The following is a 23,251-nucleotide window of genomic DNA, read 5'->3' on the forward strand; positions in this document are numbered from 1 at the left end:
CCCATAAAGCAAAAACATTATGGGAAGAGTCACAAGTCAGACCAGTTTCAACCATAAATTGAGGTCTTGTCAGTGGGAATCAGACAAGGATATCACATATATGAAAGCCATACCCAGGAATATAACAGATTAAGTAAATTATATGTAGGCTAGATGGAAATTTTTCATTTGGTCTTGGAAAATACTACCTTTTTCTTTCTCTTCTTATCCCTCAAAAAAAAAAAAAAAAAAAAACATTTCTAAACTGCAGTCAGAATAGTATTAGTATTCCTTCCAAGCCTCTATGGAATCAAAATGATCATCGCAGAAGATTGAACACTTTTAGACACAATAACTGTCATACTTGCCTTGAACACATTTGATGTTCACTCATTACCTACTCTGGCAATTCATTCTACTTGTTCACCACCAAAAAATCCTCTTTCACCTCTTTACTTGCATGACCTTTGTACGGTTTTCAAGGATGACCTCTTGTTGTTCTATTAGTTGCAGGCTGCACCTGTTAGAAATGAAAAACACAATTCTATGCAAGGAAGGGATCCAACAGCCTTTTCTGGGACTAGTCTTTGTGCCAAACTTCTATTGAACAACTAAGTCAAGAGTACTGCCAGCTCTTTTGCACATCTCTTATCCTATTCGATCAATCCAACAGCCTTATTAACATCAATGTTGCTTAATATTCTAAAAACTTCCCATTCTTGAACTGCCAGTTTTCTGTCCCCCCACATGAAATGCAGTAACAAAATATTTAATAAACATTTCCACCATATCTTCAGCAGATGTGACTTGTGTTCCATCTTTAGCAATGAAAGTCAGTCTTCCATATTCACCCTTTTTTCTTCTAGCAACATAACTATAGAATTCTCCAGAGTTTTGCTTTACTGCTTCAGCCAATCTCTTTATATGCTAATTTCTCTTTCCTTTACAACACTTGTCACCTTTCTAGCTTACACTTCTTGCTGTTGATGTATACCCTGTTCTGTGTATATCTCCATAATATCCTCTTTCTCAGAAGTCCCTTCACAATTCCATGATTCATCCATTTCATTCCTACTTTACTTATCCTTTGAACCATAGGAATACAATCTAACATTGCCATAAGTAATTGATTCTGGACCAAATCTTAGACACTGCAGATTTTTCCTCCTTTTAACTGATCAAATCACTGCACATCCCAAATCATTCCCTTAATTTCTCATAGTCCCTTTCTTTGTAATTTCACACACACATATCTCTTGTTCCACAAAGCTTGTACCTGGCTAGCCACTCTCCACATCAAAACCATATGCTCACTCTCCCCAGCTGGTGACATCACCACTGTATGAGATGATATTAAATCTAACACTCAAGTCCCAAGTGTTGTTTCAACCAGTTGCTACATAAGATATTGTCCCTGAGTAGCTCAAGAAGTTCAATCCTCTTCCTCATGCCGATTTCCTACTTCCAGTCAATACTTCTGTAGTTAGTCACACATTAATATCACCCTCCTTTTGCTCACCAGTCTCATCTGTCTGAACATTTCAAAATCAGCCAGTTTTCTTTCATATGCCAATATCTCCTTCACTACACTCAGAACTTCTTAGCTTGTGCCTTATACTCCTCCATGATTCATTTATCCCCCCCCCCCACGTCATCCCCTACTCCTCAGTAACACACAAATCACCAGACAAGATCAGATCTCTCTACTTGGACTGATGTTTACCTCTGGTCTCTCCTGGTATAAGTACATCACATCAATAGTTTCCTAAGCATCCAAGAAACTAGGCATTCTCTTTCATTGAAAAGGCTATTTTATACCAAACCAACTCTTATGTACAAATCCCAAATTTGCCCATGCTTGGACTGCTGCTCACATGTTTGGGTGGTGTACCTAAAACTTCCATTAAAATCCTTGATGTTGTCCAGAAGTGAGCTATTGGGCTCTGATGATCTCTCTCTCTCTCTTACAGACTCACTTCAACCTATGTCTTACAGATGCAGTGTTTCAGCACTGTGTCTATTCTACAGGTACTTCCATGGTTACTATTCCAGCGAATTGACAACTGTCATTCCTCAACTTTCAGTTGCACCTGTTAATACAGGAGCAGCAGCTGCCCTGTATCGCTTTACTGTGGAACTGCAAACACACTGAACCTGCTTCTCCTCTTCCTCTTTTATTCCATCTACCTCTGTCCCCTGGAACAGTATTCTCAAACAGTTACAACTTGCAGTTCTTCAAAAATAAACATCAATAAACTTCTATCTCAGTCCTCATTTGCATCCCACAGACAGCACAAATGTGCTTATAGATCTCTGAACTTCTCATGTATGGGATTAATATAAATAAATAAAAAAATATCCTCCTAACCTTAGGGATACGATCTAACATTGCCATAAGTAACTGATTTCAGATTAAGTCTTAGACATTACTGATTTCTTTCCATTTTAATTGATCAAGCATCTACACATCATCATCAGTCTGTTCTCTTAATTTTTCATAGTTTCCCCTGCTCTTTAATTCCACACATCTTTTTTGTTCTACGAAGCTTATACCTGCCTAACCATTCCCTGCATCAGAATCACATCAGCACTCTTCCCAACTGGTGGCATTGTGGTAACATCTTCTGTTATCATTGTATAAGATATTATTAAATCCAACACTTGTGTCCCATATGTTACTTTAATTTTATGCTGCATAAGGTAGTTGTCCTTAAGTAGCACAAGGAATTCAAGGAACTCTTTGTTCACATAGTTAGCCACCCTCCTGTCACTTGCCAGTCTGATCTGTCTAAACATTTCAGAATCAATCTCCCTCTACATTTCCTGGCATGTAGCAATATTCCACTAAATATCTCAAATTTGTGCTAACCTCAGCATCACATCAAATGACCTCAAAGCCATTATCATTATTAGTATCTTCAAGTTCCACACTGAGAGAACATAATTGTTTTGAAATCATCAGTAATATCCCACCTGTTATCTTGCTCACAGAAATAGACTGTGATGGTTCTATGTTAACAAGTCTCACTGACTAATGATTTATGGGCTGACAAATTGTACCAAGACCACATACTCTGCACCCTTACTCTTCATATTCTTTCCACAGGTAATCATAAACAGTTGTCAGGAAGTTTAAATGAAAGAAGCTTGCATTCAAATGAAATGCTTCCAGAATTGTATTTTTCAAACCCTACAGAGTAATTACTTAGTAGCATTTTTTAGTATAGGTATTATTTCTGGGTAAATTCCCATGTTACTCCTCTAAGTAAACTATTATTTTTATGATTACATCAAATGACCTCTGATGTGACATAAAAAGCGATACATGAAGAATAATGTAGGAGGAGAATTCGAACATACCTTTTTGGATGTTGTTGGCATCCAAAAAATCGCCAAGACAAAGTGCTCCTTGTCCTGGCGATATGCATTCATCTGCTGTTAAGCTGTTAAAGGAAGGGGGGGGGGGTAAAGCAATGTGGGAGAATTATTTGAAAAAAACTGAGTTTTTTTATATGTATAATATTATTATTATTAAGGGTGGGTAGAGAGCACTTTGAAAGGGGAGGGTGAGAGAGCGATCTGAAAATATAAACTATTTTTTGGGGTGTGAGCTGTTTCAACAGTGCATGGTCTTTGGAACTCATGGGGGAAGTGGAAGCTTTTTCATGTCAATGTGGTGTTTCTGTCTTTGGTGCTTGTGTTATTGCCTATTGTTTGGAGTCATGACCTAATTTTTATGTTATGGAGCTTCCAACTCCCAGAGATCATGTGGGGTCGGTGGATGTTTATTGAGTTTTCATCACATTTTATGGCTATCATTTCCGATGTTCTAAGCATTGTTTCATTATCTTGTATGTCTAATATTATGGCCTTGTTGATTTGTAGGATATGTTTCTGTTCAAGTTCATGGACTGCTATTTCTGTTTTCCCTGTACTTTGTATTCTGTTTTTCTTTTTTTTTTTTTGTTGTGTCTTTTATAGTTTAAATGTTCTGGAATAGGGATGTTACAGTCACAGAAGTGTTCTTGTAGTCTTGCCCATAAAGACCTGATAGTAGAACCTGTGTAGGTGACATCAGTCTTTTTTTGGCAAGGGGCAAAGACTGTGATGTCACCTACATGAAACTAATATAGCTATAAATTATAGCCGTAAAAATAAGAGTATTTTTATTGTGTTTCATTATAATTGCTTTAAGAAAATTCATTGAGGTAAACATGGTTTTGTAATAAGAATATAAATATCTTATGGATAACATAGAATCTCAATACAGATTCAATGAACTACATATCTGTAGTTCATTGATATCTGACCTAACAACCAACTCTGCAAGTTAGTTACTAAAGGTTAGATGTCAGAGATAAAGTTAAGGCAAGGCTTCATCTCTGATTTGAGATTTCCTACTGTTTGGTTTCTTCTATGTTGGTATTCTGATTTGTTTAATATTGGAATGTTTAGTTGATTGATTCTAATATTCTAAATGGTTAATCTACTCAAAGGTGGTTGGATATCGTGCAACATATTTTTATGTTAACTAAGGCTCTGCCATTTAGTACTATTGTGCTGCTAGCCAGTCACTTGAAGACTTAATTTATTTTGTAACTGATAAGTTAAACTGTCCTACTATGGCCAAACAGCAGGACAGTTTGTTTGGCTATAGCAAATACAGTGGTATCTCGCTAATCCGAACCTCTGCAAAAGAAAGCGGAGGAGAACAAAAGGAATGCTGAACTTTAAACTTAAGATGAAGGACTCATACCGATTCTTTGGGGGTTGCCAAACTTCATGTTAGGTCTCAGAGGAGGCCTAATAAAAAGGGACTGAAGAATTGCTGTCAGAGAGGAGGCCACCGGCAGAGAGTGCCCGGATCCACGTTGCTCGAGAGAGGAGTTTCCTGCTTCCAGAAAGGAGCTTCTCGGTTCGAGACGTTGCTAGAGAGAAACTACTTCTAGACCGCAGACAAGGTTTCAAATTGCCGAAAGGAAGAGTTCCAATTGCCGGAGAAAAGTTTCCATGCCAGGTTAATGTCAAACATTCACCAGTGTGTTGCATTTTCATTACAATTTGATGAATCAAACGACTTCACTGATATTGCTGTTAATGGTATTTATTCACATGGTATTCAAGATTATTCAAGTAAAGGACTTTTGAAAATTATACCATTATTGGAAAGGACTAGGGGAGAAGACATTTTTTCGGCATTTGATGAATTTCTGAAATAACACAAACTTCCGCTTTTTAAACTTGTGTCTATTACTACTGATGGTGCTCCTGCAATGGTAGGTAATAAATCAGGCTTCATTTTATTATGTAAAAACAATGACAAATATCCAGATTTTTTAACGTACCACTGTATTATTCACCAACAAGTACTGTGTAGTAAAAGATTAAACACAAAAGATGTTTTGGATATTACATTTAAAATTGTAAATTCTGTTTGAGTAAAAGCCCTGCAATGGTGGTTATTTAAATTACAGATGATGATAGGGAATTTCTGTTATACAATAATGTTCGCTGGCTCAGCAGAAGTCAGTTTTTAGAAAGATTTCTTGTATTAATTAACGATATAAAAATTTTTCTTGATGAAAAAGGAGATATTTATCCACAATTGAGTGATAAAAGATGGTTGTTACACTTATCATTTTTAGATTTCTGTATGACATTAAGCACTTTAAATTTAGAGTTACAAGGTAGAGATAAAAATTTAATTGACATGTTAAGTTCAATAAAAACTTTCCAACAATACTTACTTTTATTAAAGAAAAATATAAATGACCGTGAATTTAGACATCTCCCATATTTATTAAAATTTTTTGAACAAAATCAAGAAATGCTTCGCTATGATTTAAAAGAATTTATTTGTGAAATAGAATTAATTGAGGAAGAAATAAATTTGAGATTTAAAGATTTTAATAAAACTGAAATGATTGTATCTTTTATCAATAATCCATTTCAAGAAAACTTGAACATCACAGAAATTTCAAATAAAATTAGTGGTGTTTGATATAAACCAAGCTGAAGTAGAACTTGAGATAATAAACATTCAAAATAGTTTACATTTAAAATCAATAAACGATGAAGTCATTTGTAAGTATGCACATGAAAAATTCCCAATATTAACTGATATTGCGCAAAAAATTCTGTTGTGTTTTGGATCGACATACTTGTCAGAATCCACTTTTTCAAATATGACCGTCATAAAAAATCAATTAAGAAACCAAATTACAAATGATCATTTGGATGATTGTCTGCGATTGGCTACTTCTTCATATCAACTTGACTGAAAATATTGCGAGGTCCAAACAATGCCAAATTTCACATTAACTTTTTTTTTTTTTTTTTTTTTTTTTTTTAATCAACCGGCATTTCCTGTAACTTGTGAGTTTGTAATCAATCTGTTGTTTTTTCTAACTTTGGTTTTCCAAAATAGAGAAATATTTTATTCCAATATATATATATATATTTTTTTTTTTTTTGTTATATTAAAATAATTAAAAGTGATAAATTGATGAAATTGATGTGCATTTTTTTTAGTTGTTTATTTGTGCATACTCAGATATCAAGTTGGGGGAATGTGATCTATATAAGAGAGTAGATCGCCGAATAACTTTTTATAGAAAAGTAGCTTGCGTAGTAAAAAAGGTTGAACACTACTTGTATACGCTATTTCTTGGAAAATAATAGTTATGAGCAAGCAACATAAGTTTGTAGTAATATAAAAATCAAAAATATGAATTGTCTTATTTTGTAGAATTGGAAGGATAAATTGTTTCATAAGCTTTATCAGTGAAATTTGGATATATTTTAAATATATTATCTATAGAGGGCATGCTTTTCTGTAATAACTATATTTGTGTTTAATAACTTATTTTGCAGACTGGGTAACTTGAGCAGGAGTGAAGTAACTCCTTCTCAGCATGACAAGGATGATCTTAATGCAGGGAAACCAATAGACACCTCAGACACTCAGGGTAAGTGCCTGTCTCATCCGCTTCATTATTCAGATGTACTAAAATTCTGCTATCAAACAATATATTTGGCTTTGGATGATATATATGTATATATATAATCTGGTCACCACTCAACTTTCCTTTTGTTCAAAAAGAAAAAAAAAAGGATTCATATCTCTTCTTCGATGTGAGAAATGTGAATTTTTTTTTCCATATATATGTATATATGGAAAAAAAAATGCACATATATACACATATATAAAAAATTAATATATATACACAAACAGATATAAGCATCCACGCATGCAGTGTGATTTAAGCCCCAAGCCTGTCTATGCCGATTGAAGAATGAAGTTGAAGACTGATTAGCAAGGTGAACATGAAAGAAAGATTGTTATTATATACCATTTGCTGTTTCCAACTTTTGATTATCTTGTGAACATAGACTCTCCATCTCACTTAGTTTGTCATAATTTCTTTCAGCAATAAATCACACCAGTATGTAATTTCATCATAATCATTATCAGTTTCCTGATATGTATCCCCAAGGGGTGTTCAGTTACTATGACATCCCTACATGATTAAGTTTACATTATTATTAATCTCCTATCAGCAATTTTCCTCCAAATGAGTCTATTACTTGTAAGCACTCCAATATTGTCATATTTAACATTTCGTTCTTCTAAGGCAGTTCTGACTGAATCAATTCACCTAGACCTTGGTCTTCTTCTGGGTCTTCTCTTTCCTGCCATCTTGGCATCAAACACCTGTTTTGCTAACCTTTCCTCACCCATTCTATTTAAATGGCCATACCACCTTAGATTAGCTCTGCTACAATACTAATAGTGTCAAGTTGCTTTCTAATATCTTCATTTTTAATACAATCCTGACATTGATGCCGTTGGTTCACTCCTCTAATTTTTCTCAGAACCCTCATCTGTGGTCTCTAGTCTTTGATCAAGTGCTTTATTTCTAACCCAAATCTCAAATAAGTTAAAACTGGCTTGAACACTGTCTTGTATACTGCTGGTTTGGTGTTTTGGCTAATTTCTCGCTTATTCCATATAAATTTATTCAGCTGGCTGCCCACCATACCAGATTTGCTTATTTTGTTGTCTATTTTCAGATTTAGCTTGCCATCTTCACTAAAAACTGTGCCTAAATAGCCGAAATATTTTACTTGCTCTATAGGATCTCCATTCAGAATGCAGCTGAAGTTTTCTATGTTCCTGCCTATTTTCATAGTTTTGATCTTTTTGCTGATTTGCATGCCTAATTTCTTACAGTGTTATTCAATTTAGTTAGTGAATCCTGGAGGTTTGCACCAGATGTGTTTAGGAGTACAAAATCGTCTGCATAAAGCAAGAGCAATGTCTAAGTTTGACATCTCCAATTCTAATATTAGGTTTGATGCATAAAATATATGATGAATAAGAGTGGAGATAATGTGCATCCTTGTCTTACTTCTGATTTTACATCAAACCATCTTCCTGTATTTCCTTCAATTCTAACTTCTGATTTGACAGCTTAAATATAGACTATGTATTGTTCTGTATAATGTTCCATTCACCCCATACAACTGTAGTGTTTTGAAAAGCTTTTCTCTGGGCACCTTGTTGTATGCCTTTTCCAGATCTACAAAACTTAAGTATAGATCCTTGACATATTCCCACAATTTCTCAACTATTTGTCATAAAGTGAAAATCTGAGTTTGACAACCTCTATTTGGCCTAAATCCAGCTTGTTCTTCAAGTTTCTCTTCCACAATCTTTCTCAACCTCTTTTCAAGTATGCTTGCATAAATTTTACCTGGAAAACATTTAGCAGAGAAATTTTTCTGTAAGTCACACATTCAGTTTTATTTCCTTTTTTATAGGGTTTTATGAGAGCTCTACTCCAATTGGGAATTTGACTTTCTTTACAAGCCTTCTGAATTATGCAGTATAGCCACTGCAAAACTTTTATACCTCTATATTTAAACATTTTTTTTTGAATATCATCTACTCCAGTTGCATTTCAACTTTTTGATAGCTTTTTCTACCTCAAGTATTGATATGTATTCCACTTTGCATTCCTCTTGAAACTTTTCTAGTATGGTTCTGTCACTTCTTGGCTTATTTAAGTCTTTCAAAGTAATTACTCCAGATATCTAGACTATCTTTACTTCAGTTTACATGTCACCTTTATCATCATTGATTCCTTTTATAGTACTCTTTCCTCCATTTCTAAGTTTCTTCAATAGCCTCTAGAACATTTTGCCACCTTCCTGATATTTATTTTCTATATTCTTACCAAAGTCTTTGTAATAGATATGGTATGAAGGTCAGCCATAACAAGACAAAGACAATGAAAATAGGCAGAAGCATTAAAAATATCAACTGCATTGTGAATAAAGAACCTATAGAACAAGTAAAACATTTCAGCTACTTAGGCATGATTTTTAGTGAAGATGGTAAATTAAATATGGAAATAGACAACAGAATCAACAAAGCTGGTATGGTAGGAAGTCAACTGAATAAATTTATATAGAATAAGAGAGAAATTAGTCAAAACACTAAATTAGCTGTATACAAGAGAGTGTTCCAACCAATTTTAACTTATGGATCTGAGAGCTGGGTTAGAAGTAAAACACTTGCCTAAAAACTAAAGACCACAGATATGAGAGTTCTGAGAAAGATTAGGGGGCATGAACAGATGGCATCAATGGCAGTGTCTTTCCTAATATCCTTATTTTTAATATGACATTGCCATTGATGCCATCTGTTCATGTCTTCTCATGACTTTTGTTTAGCTACTTTTTCACATAGCTTAACTCACTTATATTTTTCTCTGTATTCTTTTAGGGCATCTGCTGACTTATTTGTTAGGAACTTTTGTTATGCTTTCTTCTTTTCCAGGACTGCTGCTTTAACTTCTTGTGTCCACCATGGTGTTCTTATTTTTCTATCCTTGCAGACAACTTCATCACATACCTCCTTAGCTGAATCAATGTCTTCTTCAGAGTTTGCCAATGAGACTTGAAGGTTTGATTCTTGTTTTCAAACTGTTGCAAATTTTTATCAATAATGTTTTCATAGTTGTGTCTTCAACTTACCTGTAAAAGCTGCTCAACTTCTTTTTAAAACTTTCTTACATACTTTTCTTTTCAATGTGATATTCATTTTTATCCTACTTAGTACTAAGTAATGGTCACTTCCAATTTTGAATACCCTGTACACTTGTATCCTGAACCAGCCTTATATCGCTATCAACAATGAGTCAGTGAGTCTTTTCTTATTTCTTGTGTCTTCTCTTCATGTGAACTTGTGCACATCTTTATGTTGAAACATGGTGTTAATAATTACTAGTCTGTGTCTTGAGCAGAAGTCCAGTAAATATTTATTATTATTATTGGCTTTGTCCTTTTCTCCAAATGTTCCTATATGTCTGGTGAAATTCATTTCCTACTCTGCTATTCAGGTCTCCAACAAGGACCACTCTTTCCATTTTCTTTGTCAGCTGCCTGTTCTAATGACTCAAAAAAAATTCCTCCACTTCTTCCTTAGAAGAACCTTCTTTGGGACCATAGGCACACATAAGTTTCATTTTGAAGTTTGCACACATAACTATTTGAAACTGCCTTTGAATCAAGAAGTTTATCTTCATGTTTGGTGTTGAATGCTATTGCCTTCCTTTCCTTGATCATTATTGACAGGTCATCCATTTTCATATTACATTCACTCTAAATAATAAAAAGATAGGGTGACAATATACACTCTTGTCCTATCCCTTTTTCCACTCAAAATGCTATCTGTTTCTCTGAAGACATTTTTTGAACCCTTTTGGTTATCATATAGTTCTCTGATTAATCACTTTCTGCAGTCTGCTATGAACAACACAGTCAAATGTTTTATCATAATATATCTTTATCATAATGTTTTCCTCAAAAGTAGTTTGTCAGGACTAATATTATCAGATCCCATATTTCAGTCTTCTAAAGTCCTCCAATGCACTTCCAACTCCATCATAGATCTTGGTCTTACTGTGTGTCTTTTTCCTATATCCTTGTATCAAATGCCTGCTTTTGCTGATTCTCTATTTCTCTTGTCACATTCTGTTCAAGTGACCATTCCCCTTGATTAGCTTTGCATGTGTGTGTGTGTGCACTTACACATTCCTGAATGCTAACAATATCGAGTTCCTTCCTAATATCTTCATTTTTATATGCTTCTGTCATTGATGCCATCAGTTCATTCTTAATTTGTTTAACACTGTGGTCTTTAGTATTTGATCAACTATCTTGCTTCTAACCCTGTTCTAAGATTCATAAGTTAAAAATTGGTTTGAACTGTCTTGTATATTGTTAGTTTAGTATTTTGGCAATTTTTCTCTCTCTCTCTCTCTCTCTCTCTTATTCCATATAAATTTATTCAACTGGCTCCCCCACATACCAGCTTTATTTATTTGTTTGTCTGTTTATATTTTATTTACCATCTTCACTAAAAATGTGCCTAAATAGTTGAAATGTTTTACTTATTTTATAAATACCCTATTCAGGAAGCTGTTCTTTTTGTTGACACATTTTATGGATATTGTTTCCGATATTCTAAGCATTGTTTCGTTGTCTTGTATGTCCAATATTATGGCCTTGTCGATTTGCATAAAATGTGACAAACTCAATAAACGTCCACTGACCCTTCATAATCTCCGAGAGTTGGAAGCTCCACAACATAAAAATTAGGTCACGACTTCGACAATAGGAGACAACACAAGTACACCAAAGACAGAAACACCTAACTGACATGACGTAGCATCCACTTCCCACACGAGTTCCAAAGACGACTGTTGTCGAAACGGCTCGCACCCTGTCACTCCCACCCCTGACTTTTTTCCTTAAATCCCTCCTGTTCCCCCCCCCCCCCAAAAAAAAAAATTCTATCTTCAGATCCTTCTCTCACCCCCCCTCCTAAAATGCTCTCTATCCACCCTTAATAATAATAATAATATTATACATATATTAAAAACCCGTTTTTTTCAAATAATTTCCCCACATTACTTTACCCACACTTCCTCCCCAAAAACCCCTTTCCTTTAACAGCATATGAAGGCACATCGCCAAAATAAGGAGACAGAAAACAACATCCAAAAAGGTATGTCCATAATTTCTCCTATTTTTATTCTTCATATATTGGTTTTATAACACTTCAGTAATGCCTTAGAATTTTGGGTACAGAGCCAATGACATTGTAAAAAAAGGGGCACTCCTAAACGAAAGTAGGCTACATTAGCCATTAAAATAATAGTTTATTTTTAGAGGAGTAGCACGGAAATTTTCCCAGAAATAATGCCTATATCATCACTAGTGTTTTCAGACAATCACAAACATCCATGGCAGGATTCGAACCTGCAGCCTTTTGGCTGAAGAGATACGCTAACCACTTGGCCAACCAAGCTGGCAGCATTATACCACTAGCATTTCTAGTATATCATCTTCATTGGTTGACTTTCTGCATTTTAGGTTTTTGATGGCTTTTCTACCTCAAGTATTAATATGTGCTTCTGATTTTATTCCTTTTCAGTAATTTCATTCATTGCTCTGTTACTTCTTGTTTCATTTAGCAGTGTTTCAAAATAATTACTCCAAAAATGTAAAATATTTTCAGATTTCATGAAGATTTCATCTCAGATTCCTTTTAGAATACTTTCCTCCATGTCTTAGCTTTCTCAATAGCCTCCATGACATTTTGTCATTTTTCTTATATTTATCTTCTATATTCTTACCAAAATTTGACCATAACTTTTAGCTTCTTTTGCACATTGCTTCTTAATTTTTATATTTCTCTGTATTCTCTCACAACCTAGCAATTCCTAGGTTGTGAGAGAATACAGCTTGCTAGGAACTTTTGATATGCTTTTTTCTTTTCCGTAACTATCGTTAATTTTTTTTTTTGTCTCAGAGTTCTGCTTTTTCTATCCTTAGACATCTTCGCCATATGCCTCTTTTACATGTGTTGAAGTTTTCAAACACTTTCATTTTTTATAGAAATATAACAGACGGAGACAGCACTCTAGTATTGTCTTCGTGACAATACTGGAGTGCTTACAAGTGATAGACATTTGGAGGAAAATTACTGACAGGCAATACTGTCATAGTATCCTGTACATCCCTAGAGGGTACATATTATTATTAAAATTATGGGAGGCACACACTGTTATACACAAATCCCATCAAACTCATTCAATGTATCTGCATTCACCATACTCTCAAGTACACATTCCACTCTCCATGCAAAGAACCTGCTCTTTATACAGCTTCCAGGGATGGTCCCTTTCCTCTATTCTGTTAAAAATTTCTTCCACATAACAAGCCTGATAACAACACTTTACCAACTTAAATCTTCTCTCTTTATACTTCACAAGGCTTTGCAAACTGCATTGTCTCAATCTGTCTTCAAATCCCAAAGCCCATTTACCATTGAGTTGGTATTCTGTGGACCCTCTCCAGTATGTTCTCATCACCATGAAAACTGGGAGACCAAGTCTGTGCATAGTAATCCATGTGAAGTCTGATCAAGGCCCTAATTACCAGAACCTCTTTATTTCTGCATGTCAAGGTCCTCTGCATCATTGCCATTATCCAATCTGACAACTTCACAACTTGTGCAGTATGACCTCTGAACTTCAGATCTTTGTCCATCACCACTTCAAGGTCTCCTGTCTCCTCAACTTCCTCCAAAATTTCCCCTCCAAGTGTATACTTTTGCATCCTGTTATTGCCAATTTCCCTATCAAATTCAGAACCTCACACTTTGCAACATCGAATTGACAATTCCATACTACTTCCCACTCATACAATCTATTCAAGTCCTCCTGTAAGGCTACAACATCTGCTTAATTCCTCATCTTCCTCTCCAGTTTTCATCATTTGTAGACAGTTGTATATCACCAGTTAAATCCATCCCAATATCATTAATATACAAATTAAATAACAATTGTCCCAAAACAGACCCCTGTGGCACACCAAATGTGATCCTCTTTTTTTTGTGTTACTGCACCCTCATATACAACTTTCTGATGCCTGAGAGCCAGTTGGCTATCTAACTCGCTAATCCGTCATCCAGTCCCATTTGCTTTAGTTACCAACTTGTGGTTTGGCCAGTACATTTGTTACTTTGTTATAATACATAAGCAGAGTTGTTAAAACATGATTTCCCTTTAACAAACCCATGCTGACAGGCACAAAGAATGAGATGTGAGGAAATCGATGATAATATTTGTATATTAATCTACAGTTTGGCTGTGTAAGCTGTTCAGCTTTGATTCTTTTTTAATTTTTTGCATATCTTTTTCTTTTCAACATGTTCATTTGTATTCTGCTCAACACTGAATGGTGATTACTTGTATTTCAAATCCTCTGTATACTGTTGTCCTTAATCAATGTTGAAGATATTACTATTGACAATAACATATCAGTAATACTTTTATTTCTTGTATCTTCTCTCTGAGTGAATTGGTGCACATCTTTATGTTGGAATATGGTTACTGGTAATGACTAGTCCAAGTCTGGAATATAAATTTAGTAGGCACTCACCGTGATTAGTAGTTTTGCCTTTTTCTCCACATTTTCCCCAAACATTTCTATATATGTGTGATCTTCGTTTCATTCTCTGCTGTTCAGATCTCCCAGGAGGACCAGCCTTTTCTCTGTCATCTACCTCTCCTAATGACTCACAATTCCTCCACTTCTTTCCTTTGTAGAACCTTCGTGGGTACCATACACACAAATGTCTCATTGTTTACTTTCCCATTCGGATGTTTGCCACATCACTGCTTGAAATTACGTGCCATTCAGGATTATCTTCATGTTTGGTATGGAATATTGTAGCTACTCCTTTCTTTTCCTGATTGTTATTGCCTGACTATAACATCTTATAGTTGTAATTTAGATAATGTAGATAGTTGTAATAAATTTAGTTTAATCCTTTATCCAAGTGTGAGCAAACAAAGTTTGCGCATGAAAGTATCTTCAGGACTGGAGTAAGGTGGTACAACACCGGGAAACTCGTTGCAAAGGTGGAGCAAGCTAACATCACTCCTATCTCAGTATCTCCCATAATGCAAAACACATCTCCTTGTGGATATGTATAATGTTATGCATTAAGGGAATCTACTACCCAGACAAGTTTCGACCTTTATTGAGGTCTCTTCAGTGGGAGCCAGGCCCAAGTGGAGATACCAGGCAGAAGCATTAGCAAGGTTATTTCTACCTATAGGAGTTGCCAAATGATGTGCCACTTTTTATTAAATTACTCTGGATTTAGAGAAAGATGTTGAAAGTTTATTTTTCACTTGGTTAGACTATAATAAATTTAGTTTAATCCTTTATCCAAGTGTGAGCAAACGAAGTTTGCGCCTGAAAGTATCTTCAGGACTGGGGTAAGGTGGTTCAACACCGGGCAACTCGTTGCAAAGGTGGAGCAAGATAACATCACTCCTATCTCAGTATCTTCCATAATGCAAAGGAGTGATGTTAGCTTGCTCCACCTTTGCAACGAGTTGCCCAGTGTTGTACCACCTTACTCCAGTCCTGAAGATACTTTCAGGCGCAAACTTCGTTTGCTCACACTTGGATAAAGGATTAAACTAAATTTATTATAGTCTAACCAAGTGAAAAATAAACTTTCAACATTTTCCTCTAAATCCAGAGTAATTTAATAAAAAGGTGGCACTCCGTTTTGGCAACTCCTATAGGTAGAGATGACCTTGCTAATGCTTCTGCCTGGTATCTCCACTTCGGCCTGGCTCCCACTGAAGAGACCTCAATAAAGGCCGAAACTTATCTGGGTAGTGGCCCTTCCCTTAATGCATAACATTATACATATCCACAAGGAGATGTGTTTTGCATTATGGGAGATACTGAGATAGGAGTGATGTTAGCTTGCTCCACCTTTGCAACGAGTTGCCCGGTGTTGTACCACCTTACTCCAGTCCTGAAGATACTTTCATGCGCAAACTTTGTTTGCTCACACTTGGATAAAGGATTAAACTAAATTTATTATAGTCTAACCAAGTGAAAAATAAACTTTCAACATGTAGGTAGATTGATTTGGTCGGAACTGCCTAGAAGCACAAAATGTTAAATACTACAATATTGGAGTGCTGTCAATGAATAGACTAATTTGGAGGAAAATTCTTGATAGGAGATTAATAATAATGTAAACTTAATCATGTAGTGCTATCAAAGTAGCTTGAATGGCCTTTGAGGGCACATATCAGGAAATTGATGAATTGTAAGTTAGAAGTTTTTTTTATTCTTTTTGTTTCAATAACCTCATTTATGTTGATTTGGGACTACTTCTTTCTTACAATTTTTATTGCACTTTCATATAATCAGTATAATAGCCAAACTTTTTTTTGCTCTTTCCATAATCCAACTGATGTTCTCTGTCTGGTCTTTAGTTATTACTGTACTTCTAAAATTTACCTGCCTGTTCGGGCATTTCTTTATTCATGTATGGTTTCAAACTCTTGGATTACTCTCAGCAACTTGCATGTGAAAAAGTTTTGTAATTTTCAAATTCTCTGGGAAATGACTTTTTTCCTTTGGAACTTAGGATGAATACTGTTGTTTTCTAATCTTTAGGCCAGTATAATTTTCTTCCTAATTTCAAAGATTTTAATTAATGTATTCACTACTTTGTCTCCAGTTGCTCTCAATAATTCTGACATGCACCATTGCTCATATCACTTCACTTCATTATCATAGATTCTTCAGCAAATTCTATCCTTTTAAATTCTCCTTCAGTATTAGTATTTTCCTTTTTTTTTCCCCCTTTTTCACTTCCATCTCTTATATGAATTACTTTCTACTTCTCCCATTCTAAACTGTCCTGTAACTTCATTTTTCTTTCTAAACAGATATTTTGTTCTTCTTATGATCTTACTTTTTTCAGTCTCTCTTTGCACCTTTTTTGTTTAGTTTATTTTTCCTAACCTGTCTCTGAAAATGTGCACTCATCTGTCTAACCCTTTCTTTGTTTCCTTTAAAGTTTTATTTTTCTTCCTCCTTCTGGTATTTGAATAGATTCTTTTAGCAGTCATTTACAGTCTCTCTTCCTTTTTGATTTAATCAGATTTTTCTTTACCTTTTCTATTACTGTATTTTGTTTCTTCTCCCCATTTTCTTCCTGTCTTATCTAAATCTTTTTAACTTCTTTCTAACCTCTACTATAAATGCTTCATTAATATGATTTAAACCTGATACAATCCCTTTGTTTCTTCTTAGTCGTTAATTTCATTTTAACTTCAGTGACGAGGAATTCAGAATCTTCCCCAAATATAAATTAAAGATACCAAGAAATTTTATACTTGGTTTAATCTTATCCAAGTGTAAGGAAACAAAGTTTTGCACCTGAAGTTTCTTTTAGGACTGGGGCAAATTATCCAAGTGTAAGCACCCTTTGTTTGCTTACACTTGGATAATGGATTAAACCAAACATAAAATTTCTTGGTATCTTTAATTTATAACATAACCAAGTGAAAAACTTTCAACAACTTCCCTAAGTATGTTTTTCACTTTCTGTTGCCAACCATATAATTTGATTTCTGCATTTGCCATTTGGTAAGTCTATGTGTACAATCTTTTATGATGTTGAAAGTAAGTGTTTGCCATAAATAAATTGCTCTCTACAACTTCATTTCTCCTGTTTCATTTTCCAATGGTACCTCTTCCACTTTTGAATTCTGATAATATCAATAGAAAGTTGACCTTATCAGTACTGTATGCTACTTTTTTGCAGTATTGACCTTATCAGTTCTATATGCTATTTGTTTGGAGTCTACAATAAATTGTTCTACTTCTGTAGTGGGTGCATAAAGTTGCATGAGTGTGATCCTTTTTTTTTTTTTTGTCCCTTATATCGCACACAATAGTATTCCTCTTGTCTCACTGAAGTATAAATACTCTTATCTTTTGCAGTTCAATTTGATGCACAATTTACTAATTTTTGTACTGGAGAAAGAAGTTTCTTCTACTACTTAATAAACAGATCTAAGTAGAACTCTTCATGTTAAGAGCCACTTTACAGTTTCAAATTTTACCAATTACTTTTCCCATAGAAATCTGGTGTCCTTAAGACAGAAGATGAAAATTTCCATTCGGCGTTTCCTTGAACAAAATTAAAACATTGACTCTAATATCTTTTATAAACTAAACATTTGTTGACAGTCTCAACTCCTCCAGTTTAAAGACTCACATTGCTACAATTCCTTTTCGGAATCTTCTATTAATATTCTCCTGACTGTAGAAAGTTTTTTAACTTGGGTATATTATGTATTCAAGATACCAAGTAATTTTATATAAACTTGATTTTTAATCCTATTTCCCAAGTAAGCAAACAGACAAGTAAGTCAAGTTTGCACCTGCATGTAGTGCAAGTCTGAGGCAACTCATAGTAGCGCAACTTGTTGTAAAGGTGGATTAAGCTCTGATCACTTTCCTTAGTATTTTTCCCTTAATGTAAAGCACATCCCCTTGTGGAGATGTATGATGCTATGCATTAAAGGCAATGGTCATTGCCTTTAATGCATAGTAGTATGCATAGTAGGCACTCATGGTAGTGCCTAGAGTGGCACTACCATGAGTTGCCTCAGACTTGCACTACGTTCAGGTGTAAACTTGACTTACTTGTCTGTTTGCTCACTTGGGAAATAGGATTAAAAACCAAGTTTATATAAAATTACTTGGTATCTTGAATACATTCTCCTTACTGTCATGTAAAACTTAAAAACTTCCTAAGAACAAAATTCTCCACTTTGTGTTCTTAAACTTCCATTAGCGTTCTCTTGTTTTTCTTTTTACTCCGATACCCAGCACTCTCTCTGTTAGCTGTCAATCACCAAATCAAACTCCTTGGTGAGCATGCACACTCCATGTAAATAGCAAGCAAGAAGTTACGTATAATGGTTGACACATTGTCTCCGTTAGCATAAACAGGATGTCTTCATAAACCACAACAAATATCTCAACACTTGACAATTTTAAATTACAATAAAAAAAATTGAAAGTGACACAACTATCAACATCTAGTAAGTACATCAATTATTCACATGCTTTACATTTCATTTTGACAATAATAATATAAATAACAGGTACATTGCTAACCAATATATGTGTTATGAAATCAAAACCAATAATACATTATCATAAACAATTCCTAAAAATATTCATAATTTTAAATTATGATTATTTTTACATCACTGTCTCTGCCATACAGAGAAACTTGAATTTCTCAAGATAGCATAGCCAGCTTTGTCCTGCATTCACCTCTCCATAACTTTGAAGTTTGCATCTGACTTGGGGAAAGACAAGATACAAGGGGCATACAGGATACCATGATGGTACTACATGAAAAGTATATTAGTATTAACTTATGAACAGTTTTTCTCCAAATTAGTGTGTTATTTGCTAAGACTGTATTGACAAACCATTTCTTGTATTAGATCTTCCTACATAGACAAAGCTTTGTCAAATAAAAATAAAAAAATGTTTGTTTCCAGTTGAGCCTTAACACAAGTGGTTTTGGAAATCAGTAATTATTCAATGCAATGATATCTAATATCTTAAGCCTGCTTTCACTGCAAATTATGTCAATAGAGTCCCTTGAAATCATGAGAAGATAAAATTCTTAATTATCCTGCTCTACTTTACTCCTTATTTCTGAACACATTCTTACTGGGCAGTGTCTGTTGTGCCAAAGCTGCTGGCGGGAACTAGCTTTAATGTGTCTATGCTGCTCCCACATCAAGCGATCATAGTTTCAAAAAGCTTATATGCCATGTTAGTTGCAACTTATTTGGTAAAATATTATTTGTAAAATTAGCATTTGTGAAGTGTGTGGATGATACTGAATATCTCAATTGTAATTCAAACTGATTTCAAGTTAACCAAGAATATATATATATATATATATATATTAGACTTGCATCAATTGCAGGTGCAAACTTGACTTTTTGTCTGTTTGCTTACTTGGGAAATGGAGTAAAACCAAGTTTAAATTGCTTGGTATCTTTAACATAATTTTACCCAAGGTAAAAATACTTTCTACATATATATATATATATATATATATATATATATTCTTTTTGCTTTACATAAATTGGGTGCTTTTTGTATTTCAGTGACTATGTTATAAACAGCTGTTATACATATTTTCTGGAACTGAAAATTTGAAAGATAATGTTAGGACAAATATGTTTATTGCTACAATAAATCTGTTTTGTTTGCATGCATGTAGTATAGTCTGTGGGAGGGGAGTGTTGTTGTTCCATTTGTCTCTAATTCCACTAATTGTTGATAAATATAGCACACAGATGTTAAATGTCTCTGTATACCGTGTTAGTGATAAACAAATCTACTTGTTTTTCTTGCTTCTGCAGTATAGTATCTGTTGAGGTTAGAGAGTTTTTTCATGGTACAAGAAAATTTTTATTCCAGCCTTCGGAAACAACAAACATAGTAAAACTTTTTATCCCTAAATAAAAATGAATACTTCTGTGTATTATAATAAGTATTCATTTATATTTATTTTTTATTAAGTATTTATTTTGTTGATCTATGACAAAATACCAGCATATGTGAGTTGTCTATTATTGATAAGATAGAAGAGTTGCTGATGAAAAAAAAAACCTATAATGTCTGCAGGATTCCCAAAACTGTAGATAATTCTCATATTAATCACATGTTATGTATGTTAATCTTAGAAATAAAATTCTTAGAAAATGAAATGAAATATAAATAAAACGGGTTTTATTTAAATTTTACATGATTTCTGCTTCATCAACCCAAGATATTATTGCCATGCCTAAATGAATCACATTATTAGTTCATTGGATTAGTCCCTTCCCGTAGTTATTTATTGAACTACCAAATGTATACAGCAGCAGTTTATTATTGGTTAGTTAGTTATACTTTTCAAACAAATATCTTTCCCTCCTTCTCTCCCTTTTTTTTTTTAATTATGCCATCATAAATTCATGTATGCATGTCTGTAATTGATAGGATCGCATGCCTTTTGCTCAACCCAGCAACTTACACAACATACATATTGCAAATGTTAATTACTAATGATTTGTTTTGCCAGTAATGAACGTATTTCTACTCTCACTTGTTCTTTCCTTTACATTTCCCATTCTCACATAGCTTAATGATGGATCATATATTTATACCTTTTGAGTAATTCACATATACCAACAAACCAAATATAGGATTTTCCTTCATTATTGATTTCTAATTTGTCCTAAAACAAACACATCGTTCTCTTCCCCATCTATGCAGATTTGGTTATAATTAAAGAAAATGATAGGTAGCACATCTGACAAATATAAGCACGAAATTTCTGCAGGACAGTATTTTCTCTCGCCCCTTCAGATAGTTATGGTGATGGCAAGAGTACTACAATCATCCCAATGTGAACGCATTAATTACTTGTTGAGGAGCATTGTTTTTCTGTTTATGGTGAATTGATTAAAATCTAAATTACTAATTCCTCCTTGCTTAATTTTGGAAGTATTGGTCAGTTGTGGCATGCTTATTTGTGCACAGCAGACTCACTGCACAACTAGTTTTATATGTATAGATATACATTTAAATATTATACATATATGAGGGTGGTCTGAAAAGTTCTCGGCCTAACAATGAAAAAAAAACGAATTTATAATTTCAAAATTATTTTTATTTTTCAACATAATCTCCTTTGAGACTAATACATTTAGTCTAGCGATGCTCCAGCGGCATTATCCTGTCCCTGTAGTGGTTCTCAGTAAGATCTGCAAAATATCCCTCTACAGCTGCAATCACCTCTTGATTTGAAGAAAAACACTGACAAGCCAGGAAGAGTTTTAGCTTTGGAAAGAGATAAGTCAGAGAGAGCCAAATTTGGGAAATAGTTTAGATATTCCAACAATTCATAGCGCAGATACCTTAATTTTCCCATTGCCAAAACACCTTGGTTGGCAGGTACATTGTCCTGATGAAAGATGATTTTTTTTCTTCTGCAAACCGGGTCTTTTCTCACGAAGTTTTTCATCTACTCTGGGTAAAAGATTGGAATAATATTCTCTGGTAATTATTTTACCCTTTTCAAGATAATTAATAAACAAAATGCCCTTAGCATCCCCATGCCATGACCTTTCCTGCTGATGGAACCGACTTTGTCTTCTTTGACACTGAACGAGCTTCTGTCCACTGTTTTGACTGCTGTTTGGATTCTGATGTGTAATAGTGAATCCCAGTCTCATCCATAGTAATAAATTGACACACAAAATCAGTTTTATTCTTGTTAAAATGTTCCAAGCACTGTTCAGAGATTTTCATGCGAGTGCGTTTTTTGATCTGCTGTGAACGAGTGCAGCACCCATCTTGCGCAAAGATTTTTCATTTGCAATTCTTCATGCAAAATATCCTATATGTTCTTTTGAAATGCCTATAGTCTCAGCAATTTCATGCACTTTGACTCGCTGGTCATCCAATATCATATCATGCATTTGATCAATGATTTCTGGTGTTGTTACACTTTTTGGACGTCCTTCACGTGGATCATCTTCAAGGCTGGTGCAGCCATGTTTAAACTTGGCAACCTATTTCTTAATTGTCGAAAATGAAGGAGAAGAGTGCCCATAAACTTTTATGAACTTTGAATGAATTTCTTTTGGCTTTAAACCTTCTTTTACAAAGATTTTTATCGTCACACAATACTCAGTTTTATCCATTTCAAGGGATACACTTTTGCTTCAGACAGGTGTATAAAACAAACTACTTGATAGAATGACTTGCAATTTCACATGGATGTGTATGACAGATGTACCAACTTAGAAAAAAAATCTTGCTGATGGTGTTGCCATCCATGGTCGAGGCTAAGAACTTTTCAGCCCACTCTCGTAGTAATATTTTGATTTATTTTATTTTTATATCATATAACTCTAACTGATCAAGAGGAAGACCCAATAGGAAATGGGCAGAAGACTTTTTAAATCCTTGAAAATGTTACAGGCAAATAGTTGCCTAATACAGAAAGCCAAGAAGAAATAACTCTTTAAAGTTAATGCAAGGGACTACAACAGATCTTGATATCTAAAGGGTAGTGTAGTCATTCAAATTTAGTAGCTCTTTCACCAATATCGATAATGGTTTAAGTTTATAAATCTTTGTTAATTCTTGATGAGACCATCAACATGGATAATAAAATGTTAGGTTGAATATAGTTCAATGAAATCACTTTTTTTTTTACCCCAAAGTATTTTGAATTCTCCAAAAATTCAAGAATTATCTGATCAGTGGGCATCTCATC

The 23,251-nt window shown here is 34.3% G+C and overlaps 1 protein-coding gene across 1 annotated transcript in view; it reads left to right on the forward strand.

The window, feature by feature from the left end:
• Nucleotides 1-23,251, forward strand: part of LOC150106740 (rho guanine nucleotide exchange factor 11-like) — an 837,747-nt gene that overhangs the window by 15,675 nt on the left and 798,821 nt on the right. The window contains exon 2 of the mRNA XM_090393466.1: nt 6,853-6,947. Within this exon, the coding sequence (XP_090249592.1) occupies nt 6,853-6,947 (95 nt within the window). The remainder of the gene's footprint in view (nt 1-6,852; nt 6,948-23,251) is intronic.

This window comes from Typopeltis vanoorti, chromosome 5, assembly GCF_054136105.1.
Source record: "Typopeltis vanoorti isolate ZY-2024b chromosome 5, IOZ_Tvanoo_1.0, whole genome shotgun sequence".
NCBI lineage: Eukaryota > Metazoa > Arthropoda > Arachnida > Uropygi > Thelyphonidae > Typopeltis > Typopeltis vanoorti.